Source organism: Ambystoma mexicanum, chromosome 3q, assembly GCF_040938575.1.
Source record: "Ambystoma mexicanum isolate Mex_15411 chromosome 3q, UKY_AmexF1_1, whole genome shotgun sequence".
In the NCBI taxonomy this organism is placed as follows: Eukaryota; Metazoa; Chordata; class Amphibia; order Caudata; family Ambystomatidae; genus Ambystoma; species Ambystoma mexicanum.
Genome location: NC_090926.1, coordinates 1,037,602,284 through 1,037,620,066, shown reverse-complemented (window position 1 = coordinate 1,037,620,066; position 17,783 = coordinate 1,037,602,284). Strand labels below are relative to the sequence as shown.

The window sequence follows — 17,783 nt, the reverse complement described above, 5'->3', positions numbered from 1 at the left end:
GCGCTCCCCATCCCTCCAGGGAGGCATCCGCCGTCACCATTTCCTGATGTGCTGGGATCTGGAAGTCCGTGCCTGCCGCCAGATGCGTGTGGGTGCCCCACCACCGGATCGCTTGGCGGAAAGTCTCATTGAGTGAGATCCTGTCTTCGAAGCTGCCCGCTGCCTGCATCCAGCGGGCGTCGAGGAACTCCTGCAGAGGTTGCATCCACATCCTGCATAAGCGCACGAGGTAGATGCACAAGGACATTATGACGAGTAGGGACTTGATGGACATCACCCTGGCCATGTCCATGGTCAACAGCCGTTGTACCTTGCCCAGGATGGCCTTCGTCCTATCCTCTGATGGCAAAGCCAATCGTGCCACTGTGTCGAGCCTGGCTCCCAGGAACAGGGCACATTGCAACGGTACTAAGTGGGATTTCGCGAAGTTGATCGAGAATCTCAGATCCATGAGCAGTTGGACGGTCTTCGCTGTGTGGTCGACGGCGAATTCTCTTGACTTTGCTCGAATGAGCCAATCGTCCAGGTATGGGTAGATGTGGATCCCCTGCAGGCGCAGTCGCGCCGCCACTGGTGCTAGTCACCTGGTGAACACTCTGGGCTCTGACTTCAATCCGAAGGGAAGGGACTTTAACTGATAGGGTCGCCCTTGGACCACAAATCGCAGGAATTTTCGATGTCCTTTTAGAATGGGGATGTGGAAGTAGACATCCTCCAAGTCCAATGACGATAGGAAGTTGCCTTGCTCCAGCTGTCCCAGCACGTGCTGGAAGGTGACCATCCAGAACTTCTGGGACTTGATCTACCTGTTTAGACGACGAAGGTCCAGAATGGGTCGCCAATCGCCGGTCTTCTTCCGGACAAGGAAGTATCGCGAGTACACTCTGGAGCCTTTTTGGGACGAGTTTGATAGCTCCCTTTCTTAGTATCGCCCGTACCTCCAGCAACAGTTGAGGGACGTGGTTTTCCTTCCTGGCCACGGGTGGAATATGGGGACACCTCTTTTGAAATTCCAGGGTGTGCCCGCAGGCCAGGGCATCCAGCACCAAATGGTCGGTGGAGATGGACTCCCACACGCTGACGAATTTTGCCAGCAGACCTCCCACCGGGGTGCTCAGGTGGCGGCCCGACACCACGGCCGGTTCAATCCTGTTTTGTCGCGGCCTTGCCGCTTTGGCCTCCTTGGTGACGACAACGGGATCCTGTCTTGCCGCGTCCTCTGTAGGCCTCCTGCGACGAGGAGCGGGCCGCTTGGCGGTACGACGAGGAACCGTCGTCCCATGGCGTCCAGCTTCTTCCCCTCGCCGTCCGGCGAGGATGTTGAAGTTGAAGCCGTCGCCCCCGCCGCTTTCTTCTTGGCCGCCGTGGAGACCACTGAATCTGGGGAAGGCTGTGCCCCAAGGCACATGGGGGCAGAGTCCGGGACCCGGTACTTCTTCTCGTACCGGTCTCTCTTAGCAGGAGCTCAATAATTCTATTTACATATGGTCACCATAGCTGCAGTGTGTATCAATAGCAAATTAGCATGACTCCTCCGATTGTTCTTTGGCAGGTGGGACATGGAGTGGCTCGCCACAAACTATAGAATAGCTCCCATTTGGAAAATTGCGGTACTTGCACAATTCCTCTTTCTGAGTGGATTGTTGAAGGCTTAAACAACAAAGCATGTGCGCACACATTTGTTGGTATCTTGTATAGCACTTTGCAATGCCTTTAAGCCCCTTCACACCGGCTTCTGGAAAGAGGGAGGGCACAGTTGAAGCATAAATCTTGGGGTGACTGAAAGGAAACAGAACAAGACAGCAGATTAGACCTTAGTGAGGGCGCCCAGTGAGAAAGGAACCTACACAGTTTTCTCTCCCCCCTGCCCAGCCAGTGGCCATAGACGAGCCCTCCATGTTCCATTACTCTTCTGCTTATGGATAGGTTTAAATGGAAGCTCGGGTCTGTAGTGAGTGAGAGAGCATGCGCTGGGGGTACTGCTAGCGCACACCCCTTAGCTCCCTTTGCAAATAAGGCTTATTTTATTTTTAGGAGTTGTAGCTGGGAACACATGTAGCGTCCCAAAAGCAAAAGGAATGGGTACAGGAATCTGATCTTTCACGGCTTTGGAAACATTTACATCAGTGGAGTGCAAAAAGAATGGGGGGGTAGGCGGGTATGGTGAAGTGCAACAGAAAATAAGTGCAAAGGAATCGGCGGGGAACGTGCAGGCGCAAACATAATGTAGTAAATGCCACGTGGCTGGTCAAATAAGCCTACAAAAAGGCCAGTAGCTAGCATTAGCCAGCAAGTACATGGTTGAACCAGGAAGTCCTTTTTGCAGGTTCCTAGCTCAAAATCGGAAGGGTTTCAGCTTTTTGTAGAACTGAAGCCATTCTCCACTGATCTGTTGGTATTAAGGAGATCATCCCAAAAAGAGGCAGGGCAGCTGCATCAAAGGTTCTACTGGCCAGGACGCGGCCACCAGGGCCCTGGATTCAGCAGATCGCAGGAGTTCAGTGGGGAAGCATTTCTTCACCTTTCCAGTACCATAACATTTAATCTGAGGTAGGCAAGGCTGTGCTCCAATAGGCATAGAACTCTGAAGCAGATGTGTGCTCTGACAGAGCCAATGCAGGGAGAGTGATGCAGGCAGGATGTGATCTCATGTTTTCAAGCCAAGGATTAGCATGCTGTTTTTGTTATAGTCTCGAGTTTTCTTAGGGAAGCCCAATAGTTACAATAATTAAGGTCTGGGAGCTCTATAGATGGCACTTGAATTTCGCGCATCATGTTCAAGAGATAGGTGTGCCCAAGGACTTTGAAGATGAAAATTGAATTTCTTAGCGATTTCTTAGATCTGCAGGGAGAAAGCAAAAGTCTGCCAATGATTACACTCAAATTCTTTGAATGGATGGAAAGAGTAGGCGTACTCCCTGCGAAGGTTTCCAACCACAAAACAAGAAGTGGGGGGGAAAACAGATGTTCTGAACAGGAGCTTCTCAAGTCTTCAAAACATTTAGGCACAGGCTATTGTCAATCATCCGGTCCTGTATATAGAGCAAACAATTCGGGATAGTATGCAGGGCAGTGTGTGGTATGATTAGCTCAGCTAAAGACAGATATTAAAAAGCCACACCGAACAAAATGAGCCTTGTGAAACTCCACACTTCCAAATTAGAAGTCTGGAGAAAGAGGAGCCTTACTCGAAGCTCTATCTGACAGGAACAGGAGATCCACTTTAAGACAATGCCAAATGATGTTTATAGACCGTTAAGTAGAGTGCCATGGTGAACAGAGTTGAAAGCCCCAACAGCTAAAGGAAAATGTGAATAGTATTGAAGTTGCATCCAAGGACATCAGGATCTTGTCTCTCAAAGAGCAATGCAGATTCTGTTCTTCTGGATGGCATAAAGCCAGATTGGTGGGGATGTAAGCGACTATAGGTCGTTCTGTAATTAAGCAACCGTTGTGTAGCTTTGTTTTCAATAATTCTGCCAACAAAGAAGGCGATGGAAGTACAGCGGGAGTTCATCAGGATACTGGGCTCATCTGCTTGTTTGAGAAGCAGTGAGATGAGAGTTTTCTTTCAGGAGTGAGGAAAGATGCCCGTTTCCATAGAACTGTTATCCCAGGGCAGCTGGAGCCGGGATGAAAACACAGTCTTTGATGGTGTTGGCAAGATAGGGTACAACCAGGTCAGATGAGACCGTCATTCTTGTACCCAAGGCACAAGGTCAGTTTGAGAGAACGGTGTGAGGGTTGGAAAGGAAGCATCTGTTTTAACTTCAGGAACAGGAGGAGCAGGTGATCTGGCGAGGTCAAAGATGCACAGTTTGGTGGCTTCAATCTTCTCAACAAAGAAAAAGATTCTACCAGGGCTTGAGAAGTTGTCAGGCAAAAAGCACGATGCAATGAGAATCAGAGTTTCATACATATCCGAAATAGATCAGAAATGGGTTTGAAGACAGGTCTAGAAGGTCGTGGCGAAGAGTTCAATATTGCCCTATCAGGCTGTGGCAACGGACACGTTGTGGCTCTTTCTCAGCCCTACTAAGCTAGACCAGAGGCTGTTCTGGTGACTGCACAGGATCAAGTGATTATATTGCCAAATATTCACTGCACATATTTTAGTGCAGAATGTTCAACAGTAAAAAAACACAACAAAATGTTAAAAAAGGGTCACTTTGGGGATATTCAAGTAAAAGGTGCGGGTTTAGTTATGGGTTAACGAAGCAGCTTTGGGACCAAAAATGCAGTCTAAATAACAGTGAAATGATGGGTGGTAAAAACAGAGAAGATACTGCACCATAGAACATCCATTGGGACATGGTATGTCCCCATTTGATAAGGTTAGGAGAATGGGAAAGAGTAGGGTGCACAATTCTGCCCGCTTTGTTCCTGAATTAAGCCCTAGCTGTGCAGAAAAAGAAAATTACTTAGCCTCACACTTGGAAGAGGAGAACAGTATGTGGTGCATGTGGCGTCTCAAGTACACATATATTGTTCAAGTACCGCTCATTTTGATGATTCGACCAACAGTTTACATACAATTGTCCACTAAATAGGACCGTTTTCTCCCAAAGTCAACTTTCAGTCCATTGAATTTCATGAATGGTGAAGCCATTCACGCGGACTATGTTACCTTTGACACTACCCAACAGTGGGTCTCTGGATTAACAAATACACCACATCCATCTTGGCCGACTCAACTTTATCCCCTTTTCTTTGATCATAGTTGTGTTCAGCTCCTCCCTCCAACCCCTCATCATTTTTATCTATCCGCTTCTGGCACACACTATTTTTTTTTATGACTTTGATCTCTTACTTGAATATCTGCCAACTAAAGGATCAACCATAACAATGGCAGACTAAGGCTCATCGTTTTCAGTGGGATCCCTCCCACTCCAACCACTCTTTGGCACCCTTCACAAACAGTCAACCCACATTTGTGACAACACACTCAACCTCTTCTTGCCCTTCTCTCTCCAGTCCTCACTCACCTCTATTGACCTTCTTCACCTTGACTGTATTTATTTCCCTTGTCCACGCTGCACCCTCTGCCCTTCCCTGGTGACCAAGCGCAAATTCAGATCTCGTCCTATGGTTCCCGAATCAAGTTGGGTCCTATCACCAGGCGTGCTCTCCAACCATTGCAAATTCCAATGATGAGAAATTTCAAGACATCAACCTAGCATTTGTTGCTCTCTTTGAGCACCACTATCTTGCTTGCTCCTCTCTCTCGCTTCCACAACTGCAGACATGGCTCTCCCAGATCATTGAACTTCTTAGAACTAATATGCACCTACATCTACATTGCTGGCATAAAACCCAGTCTCATACCCTCTCTGCCTCCCAAAAGGGAATCTCTCGACAAACTCCTAGACTCTTTCTACTACACAACCTCATCTCTCGGCCAGTAAACTATCCGGGACTCTCCAGTCCATGCATCTCCCCCCCCTCCCCCCCAAACTCAGCCAATTTCCATTTCATTCACACTCTGCTGAGGACTTTGAATACTGCTGCTCTACAAAAGGTCTAAAATATAGGCGATTACCTCATTGCCCTCCTTCCAAACTCCCACATTTTCATTCTTTCTGAGTTTTCCCCTGCTGCTCTGGTGAAAAAGGAATCCATTGTCTGGTCTGCCAACCCTCCTTGTGCTCCTGTAGACCCCTTCAAACCACAGACTAAAAGGGCACTTTCCTTATCTGCACCTGGCTCTCCCCTTCTTTAACCCCTACCTGCATTCAGGTATTTATTTACCTGCCACATTTTACACAGTTTTAAAAAAAACCAAAGCGGACACAACAATGCTGCCAACAATCTACCATGCTCTCTGCTCAATCTATTAAACATTCTAGAGTATATGGTGTTCAACCACATCACCAATTTCCTGGAAACACATCCCTGCCCCCCACAGTATATGTCTTGCAGCAGAGTTGTTACTTCATGAAAATAGAGCCCATCGATGCAGTCATCTTCCTCTCCATTACCCACAATCTAGTCACATGCCCTTTGTTCTCTAACCGGCCTTTGAACTAGTCACATCCCCTTTGTTCTCTAACCGGCCTTTGAAAAACTTTGACCACTGATCTCTCCTCCTGATGCTCTCGAACTCAAATCGAATACCATGTCCTTGCCTCAAACCTATCTAGTTGCTCCTTTTCCACTTGCTGGAACATCCTCTGCAACCCATCAACCATTTGGAATGCGCCTCAACCCTGTTCTCGGTCCTACCCTATTCACTCTACATACCTCACCACTTAGGAAGCTCATTTCCTCCTTTGGGATGTCATGTCATTACTTTGCTGATGACACACAAATCTCTTTTTACTTCCTTCTCCTTTTCCCATGAAACTTTCTTCCTGCATCACTAACTGCCGTAAAATACTGGAAAGAGGTTTGCTACTCAATGCCTACCCCCTCCAAAACTATGGGGATCCATCTCCTTCCTTCCAAGACCTGATCCCCTCTCCCCCCGTCCCCTGCCTCACTGTCTGGATCCCCATGGCCCAAACTTGGAGGTTCCCCTTGACAGCACACTGAAACTTCAACAGTGTATTACCTCTACCACTACAGCTGGCAGGTTTAACCTTCACAACATCTGCAAAATCTGATTCTTTCTTACCTTTAATTCTGGTAAAAAGTCTTCAATCTTCTTCTCAGCAGGTGAAGCTATTGAGAGAGCTTTCTCATGGGATGGGAGGATAGCTCAGGGGCAACAGGTGTGTCTTGGAAGCAAGACAACGCAGATTCAAATCCCGGGCTCGCGACTGGTCATCTGGGATTAAGCGCATTATAAAAAAATAATTCTAATCAACAATCTATTTCTTTAGTCCATCTGGCAGGGTACATCATTTTGCAACCTGCGCCATCTTCAAGCCCCTCAAATCCTCACCTACCTGTATGCACCGCTTCAAGGCAGGGTGGTTGTTGATGCGATTGTTTTCTCCCTAAATTCCTTATTCTTTTCTACAAATCAAGCCATTGACTACCCCTCCCCCCCTACTCCTGGTTAACTCCATCTCATTGCTTTCCCACTGGCACTCTTGAGATATCAAATCCTACCCAATCTCTTTGCTCCTGTCCTGCATTCTTACCTCAGAACTTTGCTCCCTCTGCCTTCTCACTCAATCCCCTCCAATGGAACTCCCAAACATCTGATAGTAAGCCCATCCCTACTATGACTTCAAAACTGCTCTGAAAGGAACTGCTTTCCTCTGCAGGAAGTACACGGCCTGTCTGGTGGCTATCATCTCATCCCTGGCCTTTCACTTGTACATCCTTGATCCTCCATCCTGCCTTTTCACTTGTACATTATTGCAAACACTGTGAATGATAATCTTGTACTGTATACGTACAACACCTCAAGTTGTGATCGTATATGCAGCTTTGTAACCATATGCTAGTGCTATCTATCTTTCTGTAATAGTGCCAGTCTATGGCACCTGGTTATTTCATTTGTCACTAATTATTTACCAATGTAAGGCCTGCAGCCATAGGACTGACCAGTCAGCCATGTGCTTTCAAGTAGAGTGCTCAACTCCCTTATTAAATACAATGATAGAGAATCTGAACAGAAACAGTATAGGTACACACCTACCACTCAATTCAAAATATACATGACAGCACACTGACTACCAGGTTACTGCCTTCATCATTTTATTGTCCAGACATCATCACTGTTTACATGCCAAACACCTAAAATGGAGGCAAGAAGGAGAATCCACGAAGTTCCTGCCATGAAGGATATGGCAACAACGATCCCAAGGTAACACTGGGGAGGATATGGGGGGGGCATGAATTGGGGTAACTTCAAAGCATGCCAGGAGAACTGAATAGGTACGTTAGCACCACTATTGTAGTAGAAAATACACATAGCTATCCCAACCGCCCCAGCTTGTGGGATATTCTCCAGGGTATGGATCCCCTCCTATGATATACACCAGTGTTCTTAGACCGGCTCTCTCGTTATGTGCCACACCCACTGTCCCTCAACCCTCTCCGGCTCCATCTCACTTCGGTCTTTCACATGTAATAAGAGCCCCGGCTCCTACACTAATATTACAGCTAATGAGGAGCAGTGTGTAACATATCCAACACCTGACATGTGTCCAAGCAGTGTCACCCCTCCACCCCATCTCACAATGAACTTTCATTGCTACACTGGTATACAGATGTACTTTATTAAGTGAAATACACCAGAGGGGTGAGGGGGCTGACCCACTCACCAAATTGGTGGGACAGTCCTAGATCCGAGTCACCTATGATGGCATTCCGGTCCTAAACCCCCATTAGGGTTCGACTATCAGAATGCAGTGATCATTTGATGAGAGTTGGGGATCTAGTCCCATTCTGAATGATAGTCAGCAGACATCTACTGTATATATTTATCATAAGCTGGAAGCGGCCAAGAACACTAGGGGAACCATACAACATGGAAGGGTGAGGTGCAGTGTCACCCACACACCTGTTCTATTGCACTCAGAAACTAGGTACCAGCTGCCAGCAGGACCCCAAGATGCTGTGGGATTCTGCACTGCACTAAATGATTCTGCATGGTACCAAAGGGCCAGTGAACTCGAACAAGGTGCATTTCAAGGATCCATAGACCTCTTCCAGATCTCCCATCATACATATGGATTTCAGACTTTTTCTGAACTGTGATGCGTTGAACTTTTCATAATCACAAAAGCCCATTTATCCTCTATAGTGAAAAAGATTTCTAGTATAACATGCACATTCAGGGCTACTAACCCAAAATGTGATAAAATGTTTGGCAAATATTTTGGAGTCATTTGGCAGGTTCTGCCTACACCTCCTTCCAAGTTACAATAATCGGTAGCAGCATATGGAAAAACACAAGTACTTGTGTAAAGGTCGGAAGATGAGAGATGCCAGTGGGACTACGAGTGTGACTATCGTAGCAGATACCCATCTGTAAACTTACCATGGAGGACATCCTTCAACTCACATGGGTCAGAGCAGCAACGGTCGTGATAGCAGTAGCAGCACAGGCTTTCCAAGGCACTGGGATTCTGCATTGCTCCCTTCACTTCCAACCCCAAAGTAAATCATTACTAAGAACTGTCACATAGCATTACATTCAGCAGCGTCCCATTTAAAATCATGAACCCAGGAAGTGACGGCCCGTTCAATACCAGGTTCATTGTACATTCATTTCATTAATAAGATTACATTTTGTGTTAAATAAATTCAATGCCTTCATATTTGACGTCCCCAATCTTGGTCTCTGGGAGCAGAAAGCGTCCGTCCAGGGTGAAGGCCATGATATAGGTTGCCACTTTTCCAGCGTCCTCCTCTGATTTCAGTGCCACAATGATCTGGTCTCCTGTGTCTGGGATGAACTTAAAAGAGGAGAAGCCATGGCTGGGCACAACTTCACCAATGTGGCTGACACTGATGTCCCCAAAGTCCTGGGGGGCACATAACATAAGGTTGGTGCCACGGCGCTCATCATCTTTCTCATTGTAGCGCTCCTGGCTGGCACGGCGTGGCAGGAAGAACCAGCGCTTCAGATTGTCACTCCACGCCGCAGACTCATGGATCAAGTAACCTAGACAAGAAGGAAAAATGGAAGGATCAAAATAAGGAATCCATCTCTAAACAGGTTTATTCAGGGGAAGGTGTCAGGGATATAGTTGTAACCTGTACAATACATGTTCTAATCATGGGATGGAGTCCACTGCTCTCAATAAATGGGTGGCATCAGAACTGAGACGCGCCTGCGCAGGAGAAGTGCAAACAGGACAGGGGGATGGGGTCTTGCAACCATCAGGATGAGAGATTGAAACTGGAGACTGAAGAGTCAGGACTGGGAACCAACTACAACCATGTGACTGCCCCACAACAGATGCTTCAGCTCCTTCAGATGGTGCCAGTGAAAGTCATCAGGAAAGGAGGTGTTATTAGGAACAGGAATCCACTCGGCCAGGCCAGCAGAGGCACTAGAAATTGGGACAGATATAATCAGGTGTGGGGGTAGGTCTGGAGATCTAGCTGAAACACAGGCAGCAGTGAGGACAAGGGATACAGCAGTAAAAAAGGAAGTCACAGACTGGAGATCTAGCCTACTAGCTCTAACCAAAGTGTATCCATGAGGAACGAGTCAGGACAGGGGATCTGGCACTGACCAAGGAGGGCAGAGCGAAGTCTGGGGATTCAGATCGGACTGGGCATGTGTTCATGCTGAACAACATTCTTTTGTGGAGGTGTTCGGTCTTGGATAGGAAGTGGGTTGGGAAGTCTGCTCGCACCATTAGGCATTAGTTACTAAGGGAGTTGAAGGGCGACGTTGGATGACTGCAGTGGAAACCATGATTATCTTTCAGAGGACTAGAACGCTGCCCAACTATACCACATTGCCCCCTCTCCGGAGCTTGAATCATAACTCTCCTTGGAATTTAAAATATTGCATTCTTCATATTCAGGGGTACCCTCCACCATAACATTACTCAGGGTTATTATTATAGATTCCCAACTAGCGCGAATTGAGCCGTTTAAGGTAGTAAATATCAATAGTGAGATGTACTGTGCAATCAATGTAGATTTCAAACCTCATGCAGTAGGATTTTCCACATCACACTTGGTGTAGTTGCAACACCATAAATCTTGTCATTAGTACAGGCTCTGGAGGGGAAATTGTTGGTTAACATTAGGATGAAGGTCTTCTACTCAAAGGAATAGGAGCACTCAAGCTGAAGAATGCGGTGCATTATTAGATGGAAAAGTACTTTTAGTGAACAATTCCAGGCCAGGATCAGCCATATTACAGCAGTGGCAGATGAAATAAGATGTCTCATTGTCATTATTAAGAAGTATCACTGGTGAGGGTGTGAAGGGAGGGTAGAAATGAAGGTTATAGCCCATGGTCAAATCTGTTGCTTCATCGGTTTAATGCGTCATATTACTAAGTTTATAGATTTTTAATAGGCTTTCAGTGTTGCCTAGAAAAGGTTTCAGTGTCTGATGTCCTTTGAGTTTCCCTCTGGTTCATTAATTAGGTTAATCATGACTCTATGAAGAAACTCTGCCACCCTTACGATGACAGCCTCGTGTGCATGGCTGAGGAGATCAGTCAATGTGGGTTTATGTTTCAGGCCGAGTAGCAAACGATTAGGACAAATAACAAATGATTTGCAGATTCATTGTTAATTTAGTCGTGGTTCGAATTTTCAACTTATTCGTTGAGGCTGTGCAAATGGTTGAGGTTTGTGGCACATGGTAGCAGACAGTGCACCCTAAATTCTCTGCAGGACCTTGCAGCAGGTAAATAACACAGAATGCAGAGAAATTGACAGAGGTTTTATGGCCTTTTGGCCACTCTGGCTCTTACAGCAAAACAACAACAAAAAAAAACATTACTAGGTGGGTCCAACTGAAAACCAGTGCAACTAGAAGCTTGTAATATGACCCAAAAGGGGTACTGTGGAAATGTCAGCAAGATCCTATAAAAACAAAGTCATAAACAATGGTGATCTGGTTAACTGGCAGCCATCAGTGAATGAAGTCCTTGATCCGGCCCCGATTAAGCAATGTACCCTTCTCAAGTCTCTTCAACGTTCAATAATGGGGAATCCAGCAATCATAATCAAGCCAGGCTCAGCCAGCACAGGCTCATAGGTTCAGCGATTCATTGTTGCAAGGAATTAATTCAACATATCGTGAGGGCTTCAATATAGAATTCCATGCTGCCCCGCTTGGATCACCATCGTATTGAACATGCTCAGGACAATACAAACAATCAAATCTTCATTATATGTTCACTCCCTTTTGAAGTCCTTTCTTTATTCTATGCATGCTGCATGTAGTCCAGAGGTCTGCAATCTTTGGGTCTCCAGATGTGTTGGACTACAAGTCCCATCAACTCCAGGCAACAAAGTCAATGGTGTGAGATGGAGAGTAGTAGCCCAAATGATTCTGAAGCTCCAATACACTACACAATACTGAAAATCGTTGTCTCTTAGCGGTCTTGTTTAGGCGCACATTTCAGTGGCAAAACCACACGCTCCATCTCACTATGCTTTGCTACAGAGAGCTGGTAACCTTCCTACAGTCTAAGTAGTTCACACAACCAACCACAATATACATGTAGAGGTTCTGCACACAGGCTGCAATATAACCACAATCTGCTACTCTCATCATAGGTCCGTAAAATGCCACATAGCTCTTCGCCATAACCATAAGCGCCTCCTTCCGTAACTGTGCAATTCTTCTGTGCTAGCAGCCCTCCATCAGGTCCTCCTGTGATTCAACAAGGACTTAGTCGAAGTCAATGTTGCTGTTGTGGCTTTGCAGGGAGGAGGAGGGGTCAACTCAGACTTTACAATGCCTGGCTCATGGCGAGACTCTATAATACTCAGGCAGAAAGTTGGTAGCGTGGCATGAGCACACTTAACTGGGGCAACAGGGTGTCAGTAACATGCATAGTTTGAAGGGGCTTGACACAGCATTGCTACAACAAGGACCCAGAACTGACCATCATCTGAGAGAAGAGGTTAGCAGAGGAACATAGACCAGATCCAGAGATTAAAGACCAAGGAGCGACATTTCTCACCATATACCTTGCTCCAGAGGATTTGCCTACATTGGTGGAAAGTGCTTCCTTTTCTTCAGTACATTGTGTGTGCTCCAAAACCCTTTGCAGAAACTTGAACAACGCAAGGTCCCTGTACCTTGAAGCACTTTCCGAAGAGACTCATCCCTCCATCCCAATAAACAACACTCACGAGGTGGGTGGTTAATCCAACTATGTTCTCAAAGCACTGATGAATGCGACTCTGCATGACATGGCTGCAGAATGACGCTGGAAAAGTATATGATACCCTCCTAGAATATTTAGGGGGGAAAATGAACATATCTTCAGGGTTATTCATGTACTCTTTGCTTCAGTTTTAGGAGCACTAATGATAGCACAAATAATATTGTGCATGTTAAGGCACCTTAGTACCACATACTTTAAAGGTAAACAACAATTTGTATCTTCCTCTGACGGTCCGTTTCTGCAACTTTCTTCCTGGAACATTCTGAAGACTATGAACATTAAATCCTACCAGCATTTCATATCAATCAAGAGGCCAAGGAACCAGCAAGCACAAATTGGTGGTGTTTTGAGCTTCTGAAAGTGTTCCTGCATTTCCACCTCTGAACAACAGCCAACTTGTGTGTCTGGAAAGGTGCTCTAAATGTGTACCACAATTTATTGTTATACAGAGATTTTCTAACACTCTTCAATTTAAAGGAGTTACTGGGGTAATTTTGGAATAAATGTGGTGTTCCAACACCAGAGCAGGTGGCACAAGGTTAACAACTACAATAGCTCTTACTTTACTTGTGACCCAAGTCGGTGCCTCCTTAGTAGACCATGTCGCCTCCTCCTGATCCTACTCACTAGACCAGGTACCTTCCCTTCTAGGCCAGGCCTCCACTTTCTCCTCACTAAGCCAGTGCCACACCCTTTTCGCTACCTTTATCATGTGGTCCTGTGTCAGTGTACTTTTTGAAACAATGACACCTGCTCTGATGTCCTGTTTTGAGTATCAACCACTTCAACAGCAGAAGAAATGAAGGGATGAATACTCCCTGCCTTTTTATGCCTCTGCCACATGCAATCATTGTTTGGGACACTCACAAGGAGGTATGATCTTAAAGGCTGTCAGCAGCACACAGAAGCTAACCTAGTGTTGCGATTCTAGCAGACGCAACCAAAGTAGTGTAGTTGGGAGTACAGCAGTTTGGATTGGAATCTCCCAAAAAGGCACAGTCCCGGTGGTAGAATGCAGAACATTGCGGTTAGATACTCACCAGGAGCCGTGATTCCTGCCGCAGTGCGCAGAGCATTGTAATTGGACACCCAGCTCTCATGGTGCACGTCACCCTTGAATCCGACTATCTTCACCCATTGAGGGTACTGGTTAACCACCTCCCCAGTGGTGGTCGTCCATTCCTTCCCCAGGCCCCCTACATACAGATGTTCATCCTTCACAGCCAGCCACTCTGCCTTAAAACCTGCAACAAGACACACAATGGATTAAAACAGGCTGCAATGGGTCCTTCATGTCAACCTCTGATCTCAGATCCTCCCTTATGCCAAGGTCCATTCTCAGCCATCCTTATTCTATCACCTCCAATTTCAGCAACCCTTACTTTATCCACTGAATGGGGGGTGATACTTTACAGGACATCCCTGGGAGCAGTATTTTGAGGAGTGGGTCTAACCACAAATACAATGAGGAGAAGTTGAATCTGAAAAACCAATTGAGGCACAATAAGGGAATGCTATTAAAAAGGGAAGACGTGAAAACATCCATCAAATGAGGGTTTCTAACAGCCACAGGATATAGCAAAACTAAGTATATGTGTCGCAAGAAGAATTGGGCGCATTTTTAGAGCCTTGAAAACAACTAGTGGTCAAAACACATGTCAGCTGAGCACATTTATTGTTAAAAGGAATGTCAATACAACATGAAGACTGAAAGTAAAATGTTGACACTATATTATGACAAGCACAAAAATCTTTGGGAGGCAATCAAAACACACCACCATGCATTTTCATCCATCATTATCCCCTGGTTTGAACCAAGTCATATCACCACCATCCCGCACAGAGCCCCTTTGGTTTTGTCACTCAACCAATCTTCTCAATTTCAGTCTCACCAATCATAGGTCCTCCAATTTTATCTGTTCCACTTAGCTACTCAGATTCTCCTCTATTAGCAACCGCATATCACTCTATCTCCCATTCATAGCAAACTTCAAATCACTTCCCCACTCATACCTTCATTTTCTCTTCCTCCTACTTTCAAACCTCATATCATTGCCTACACTCACAGCCTTCATGATTCCATAGCTTAAGCCCAGCTCCTAAAGTCCCCCAAACACTTTAAAACTGCCTAATGCTATCACCACCCTTCCCCCTTATGGCTCGGACCCCTTACAACTCTCAGCCCCCAACTTGTAACCCTCCACTCACAGACACCCATGTCAAGGAGACTAGAGCTGCAACAGGCTAGCAAGACGATGGGGACTTGGGTATGTTTTTGTGAATGTCGTGGGGTAGGAGGTGGGGTAACCCAGGCCCTTCCCGCAAATTATTTATAGAAAGAAGCAGAAGGTATCCAGCGCTATTAAGTTGTCCAATGCCAGACAGGTGTGCCATCCTGTCATGTTTTATATTATGGGATTCGTATGTCTTCATTTAGAATAGGAAAAGCACAACTATAAGTACCAAAACGTAAAGAAAGAAATTAACGAGAGAGTTTGAACCAAGTCGACTACAATCTCAAGGCAAGCACAAGTGGACCTCTGCCTGCTCGCCCACAAAAAAAACCTAATATGTATAAACCAAATCTTGCATGGCAGAGGGGGGGGGGTGAGGGTGGCATCTGCAGGGGGGGGGCGGGGGGGTGAGGGTGGCATCTGCAAGACCTGCTCATGGAGGCCTTGTCAATGTTGGCAGACCCACCAGGTCATGCGAAGGTATAATGCCGGCAAGCCAAGTCTTGCTACTTTGGTATTTGTGTGAGATTTTATAAGTGCAACGTTCACCTGCAGGCATCCTTTTAGCACTAGTACGGAAGGGAGAAAAGTAGCCAGCAGACCAAGATTTAAGAACATATTCCAAGCACATTTATTTATTTAATTTGTAACACGCTGGGACACCACCCAAAGAAGGCACTGAAGCGCAGAGACAAGACGGACAACAACACAGTCAGACAAATATAAGAAACATTTCAGTCAACCAGGCCAAAATTTCCAGGGGGGAGTGAATAAGCGAGAGGGCTAAGTTTATTCGAATAGCAGGGTCTTCAGCCTGCCCCTAAAGATGGAAATTGCCCCACACAGTCCAAGATCTAGTAGAAGTGCATTGGAAGTCCAAAGCCGGGGAGCGGCCACTGAGAAACAGCCATTCAGCACAAGGGAGAGCTTTGCAGCTGGGGTTTCCACCAGACCTGTGTTGTTGGTGCGTAGTGCTCGCTTAGCTGGTAACCACCTAATCCTTTTGGCTAGATATGCTGGAACTATTCCATAAAGACAAGACATACGGAATGCACAGTGTTCTGAATTGGATTTGCTCCTGTATTGGCAGCCAATGAAGTGATCTTCTGGCTCCAGACACAAGCTCTATTCTGCAAATGCCAGTCACTGCCCTGGATGCATTGTTCTGGACTACCGGTCGCCGATTAATCTCTGTTTTTCCAATGCCCTGAAGAAAAGTGGCACAGTAGTCCAGACGTGAGCCAATGATTGCACGGGCCAGTGTTTCGCCGTCTGCCTTGTCAAGACATGGGCTTGCCTGTACAAGTAACTTGACATAGTAGGAGGCACGTGATACAAGGCTACTGACGTGTGCCTTCCTAGCAAGCTCCGAATCCAATATCAAACCCAATGTTTTAACTTTGGGGCGTGTTGATAGGAGGCAGTCGGAGATTTGAAAAGAGGCATACGTAGGATCCAGTTTACGTAGTTTGGAGGCTGTGCCTACCTGCATAATCTCCGTTTTCCCATTGTTAAGAGTTGTTAGTAGTCATCGACTGGTGGTTGCGATTGTAACTGTGAATCAAGCTCATGGCTGCCAGAAAGGGGAAAGAGACACCGAGTGTCATCCGCATAGTTTCATACCCGACACCTTCCGCATCCAGGCAGCTTAAAAGAAGCAGATGATGTTAAAATGCTTTGGGGACAGATAGGAGCCTGGGGGCACGCCAAACTCCAGGACATATACTTCTGCCATGAAGTCTTCAAAGAAGAAGTCTCTTGCCATACGCTAAGAGAGAAAATAGGACCCAACTAGCTGCCTCATTAGAAAAACAGGCAGTGTCTTGTAGCCTAGTGGTTAGAACTGTATGATCGACAAGATCAAACGCTGCAGTGCGATCTAGTAGCATCAGAAGTGATGCTTTGGCGTTATCCATATGTTGCATAATTGATGTTTTCCGCTCAAGGGGAGTAGTTTCAGTGCTGTGATTATTTCGGAAACCAGATTGGTTGGAGCCTAAGATGTGATTAAGCTCCAGGAACTTTTGAATTTTTTGATGTGCCACTTTGTCAAGGATTTTCAAGAGAAAGGGCGAGTTAGTAATTGGGCGATAGTTGCTTGGGATCCAGTGAGGTTTTTAATGGAGTAGTGAAATCCAGGCCTGTTTAAGTGAGCTTGGGACAATATTCTCCCTAAGTGAGAGATTGACAAATTTTGTAGGCGTCAATATCTCTGCATGTGATTTAACGATGGTGGCTGGACAGATATCACCCTTGCAAATTGTTGGTTTAATTTCTGGGGATGCTTGTGGTCTCGTGCAGAAGGGATGTGACCAAGCAGTTCAGGCTGGACTGCCCCTAGTGGGGTGCGACCAAGCTAATTTGCATATGGGTTTCCCCCTTTTGTAATGGCTTGGCAGGCGAAGAACGATGGTCTGGAGGGTTGCCAAAGCAATGCCAGAGGTTAAGATTCATTCTAAGCCTTCCAGCCAACACCTCTTTTGTTTTGCACAGTCCACGCACTTTAGAAAACTAAGATGATCGGACTCATCCTGCACAAAGTTCAGGATAGAGGTCCAACATTTAGCTGCCAGCACTGCGAAAGATGCTCCACCTTTTCTTGATTTTTTAACCTAGGGACAATCAAGAAGAAGCCTGATGAAGAAATGAGAGATCTTCTTGGATAGTATCTTTGAAGTCCGGTGCCAAGAGGGAAAGGTATAGTATTTATTATATGTGGCTTTATGTATCAAGAATATGGACTTAAACATAACTGCTTCCTAAACTAAGAGCCAATGCAG

The 17,783-nt window shown here is 46.1% G+C and overlaps 1 protein-coding gene across 4 annotated transcripts in view; it reads right to left on the bottom strand.

The window, feature by feature from the left end:
• Positions 1–7,630: 7,630 nt before the first annotated feature.
• CANT1 (calcium activated nucleotidase 1) overlaps positions 7,631–17,783 on the bottom strand; it is a 132,218-nt gene continuing 122,065 nt past the window's right edge. For all 4 annotated transcript variants that reach the window (XM_069655224.1, XM_069655223.1, XM_069655221.1 and 1 more), the window contains 2 exons: positions 13,810–14,013; positions 7,631–9,562 (listed from right to left, as the gene is read on the bottom strand). In XM_069655224.1, coding sequence (XP_069511325.1) covers positions 9,192–9,562; positions 13,810–14,013 — 575 coding nt within the window. In that variant the 3' untranslated portion in view covers positions 7,631–9,191. The remainder of the gene's footprint in view (positions 9,563–13,809; positions 14,014–17,783) is intronic.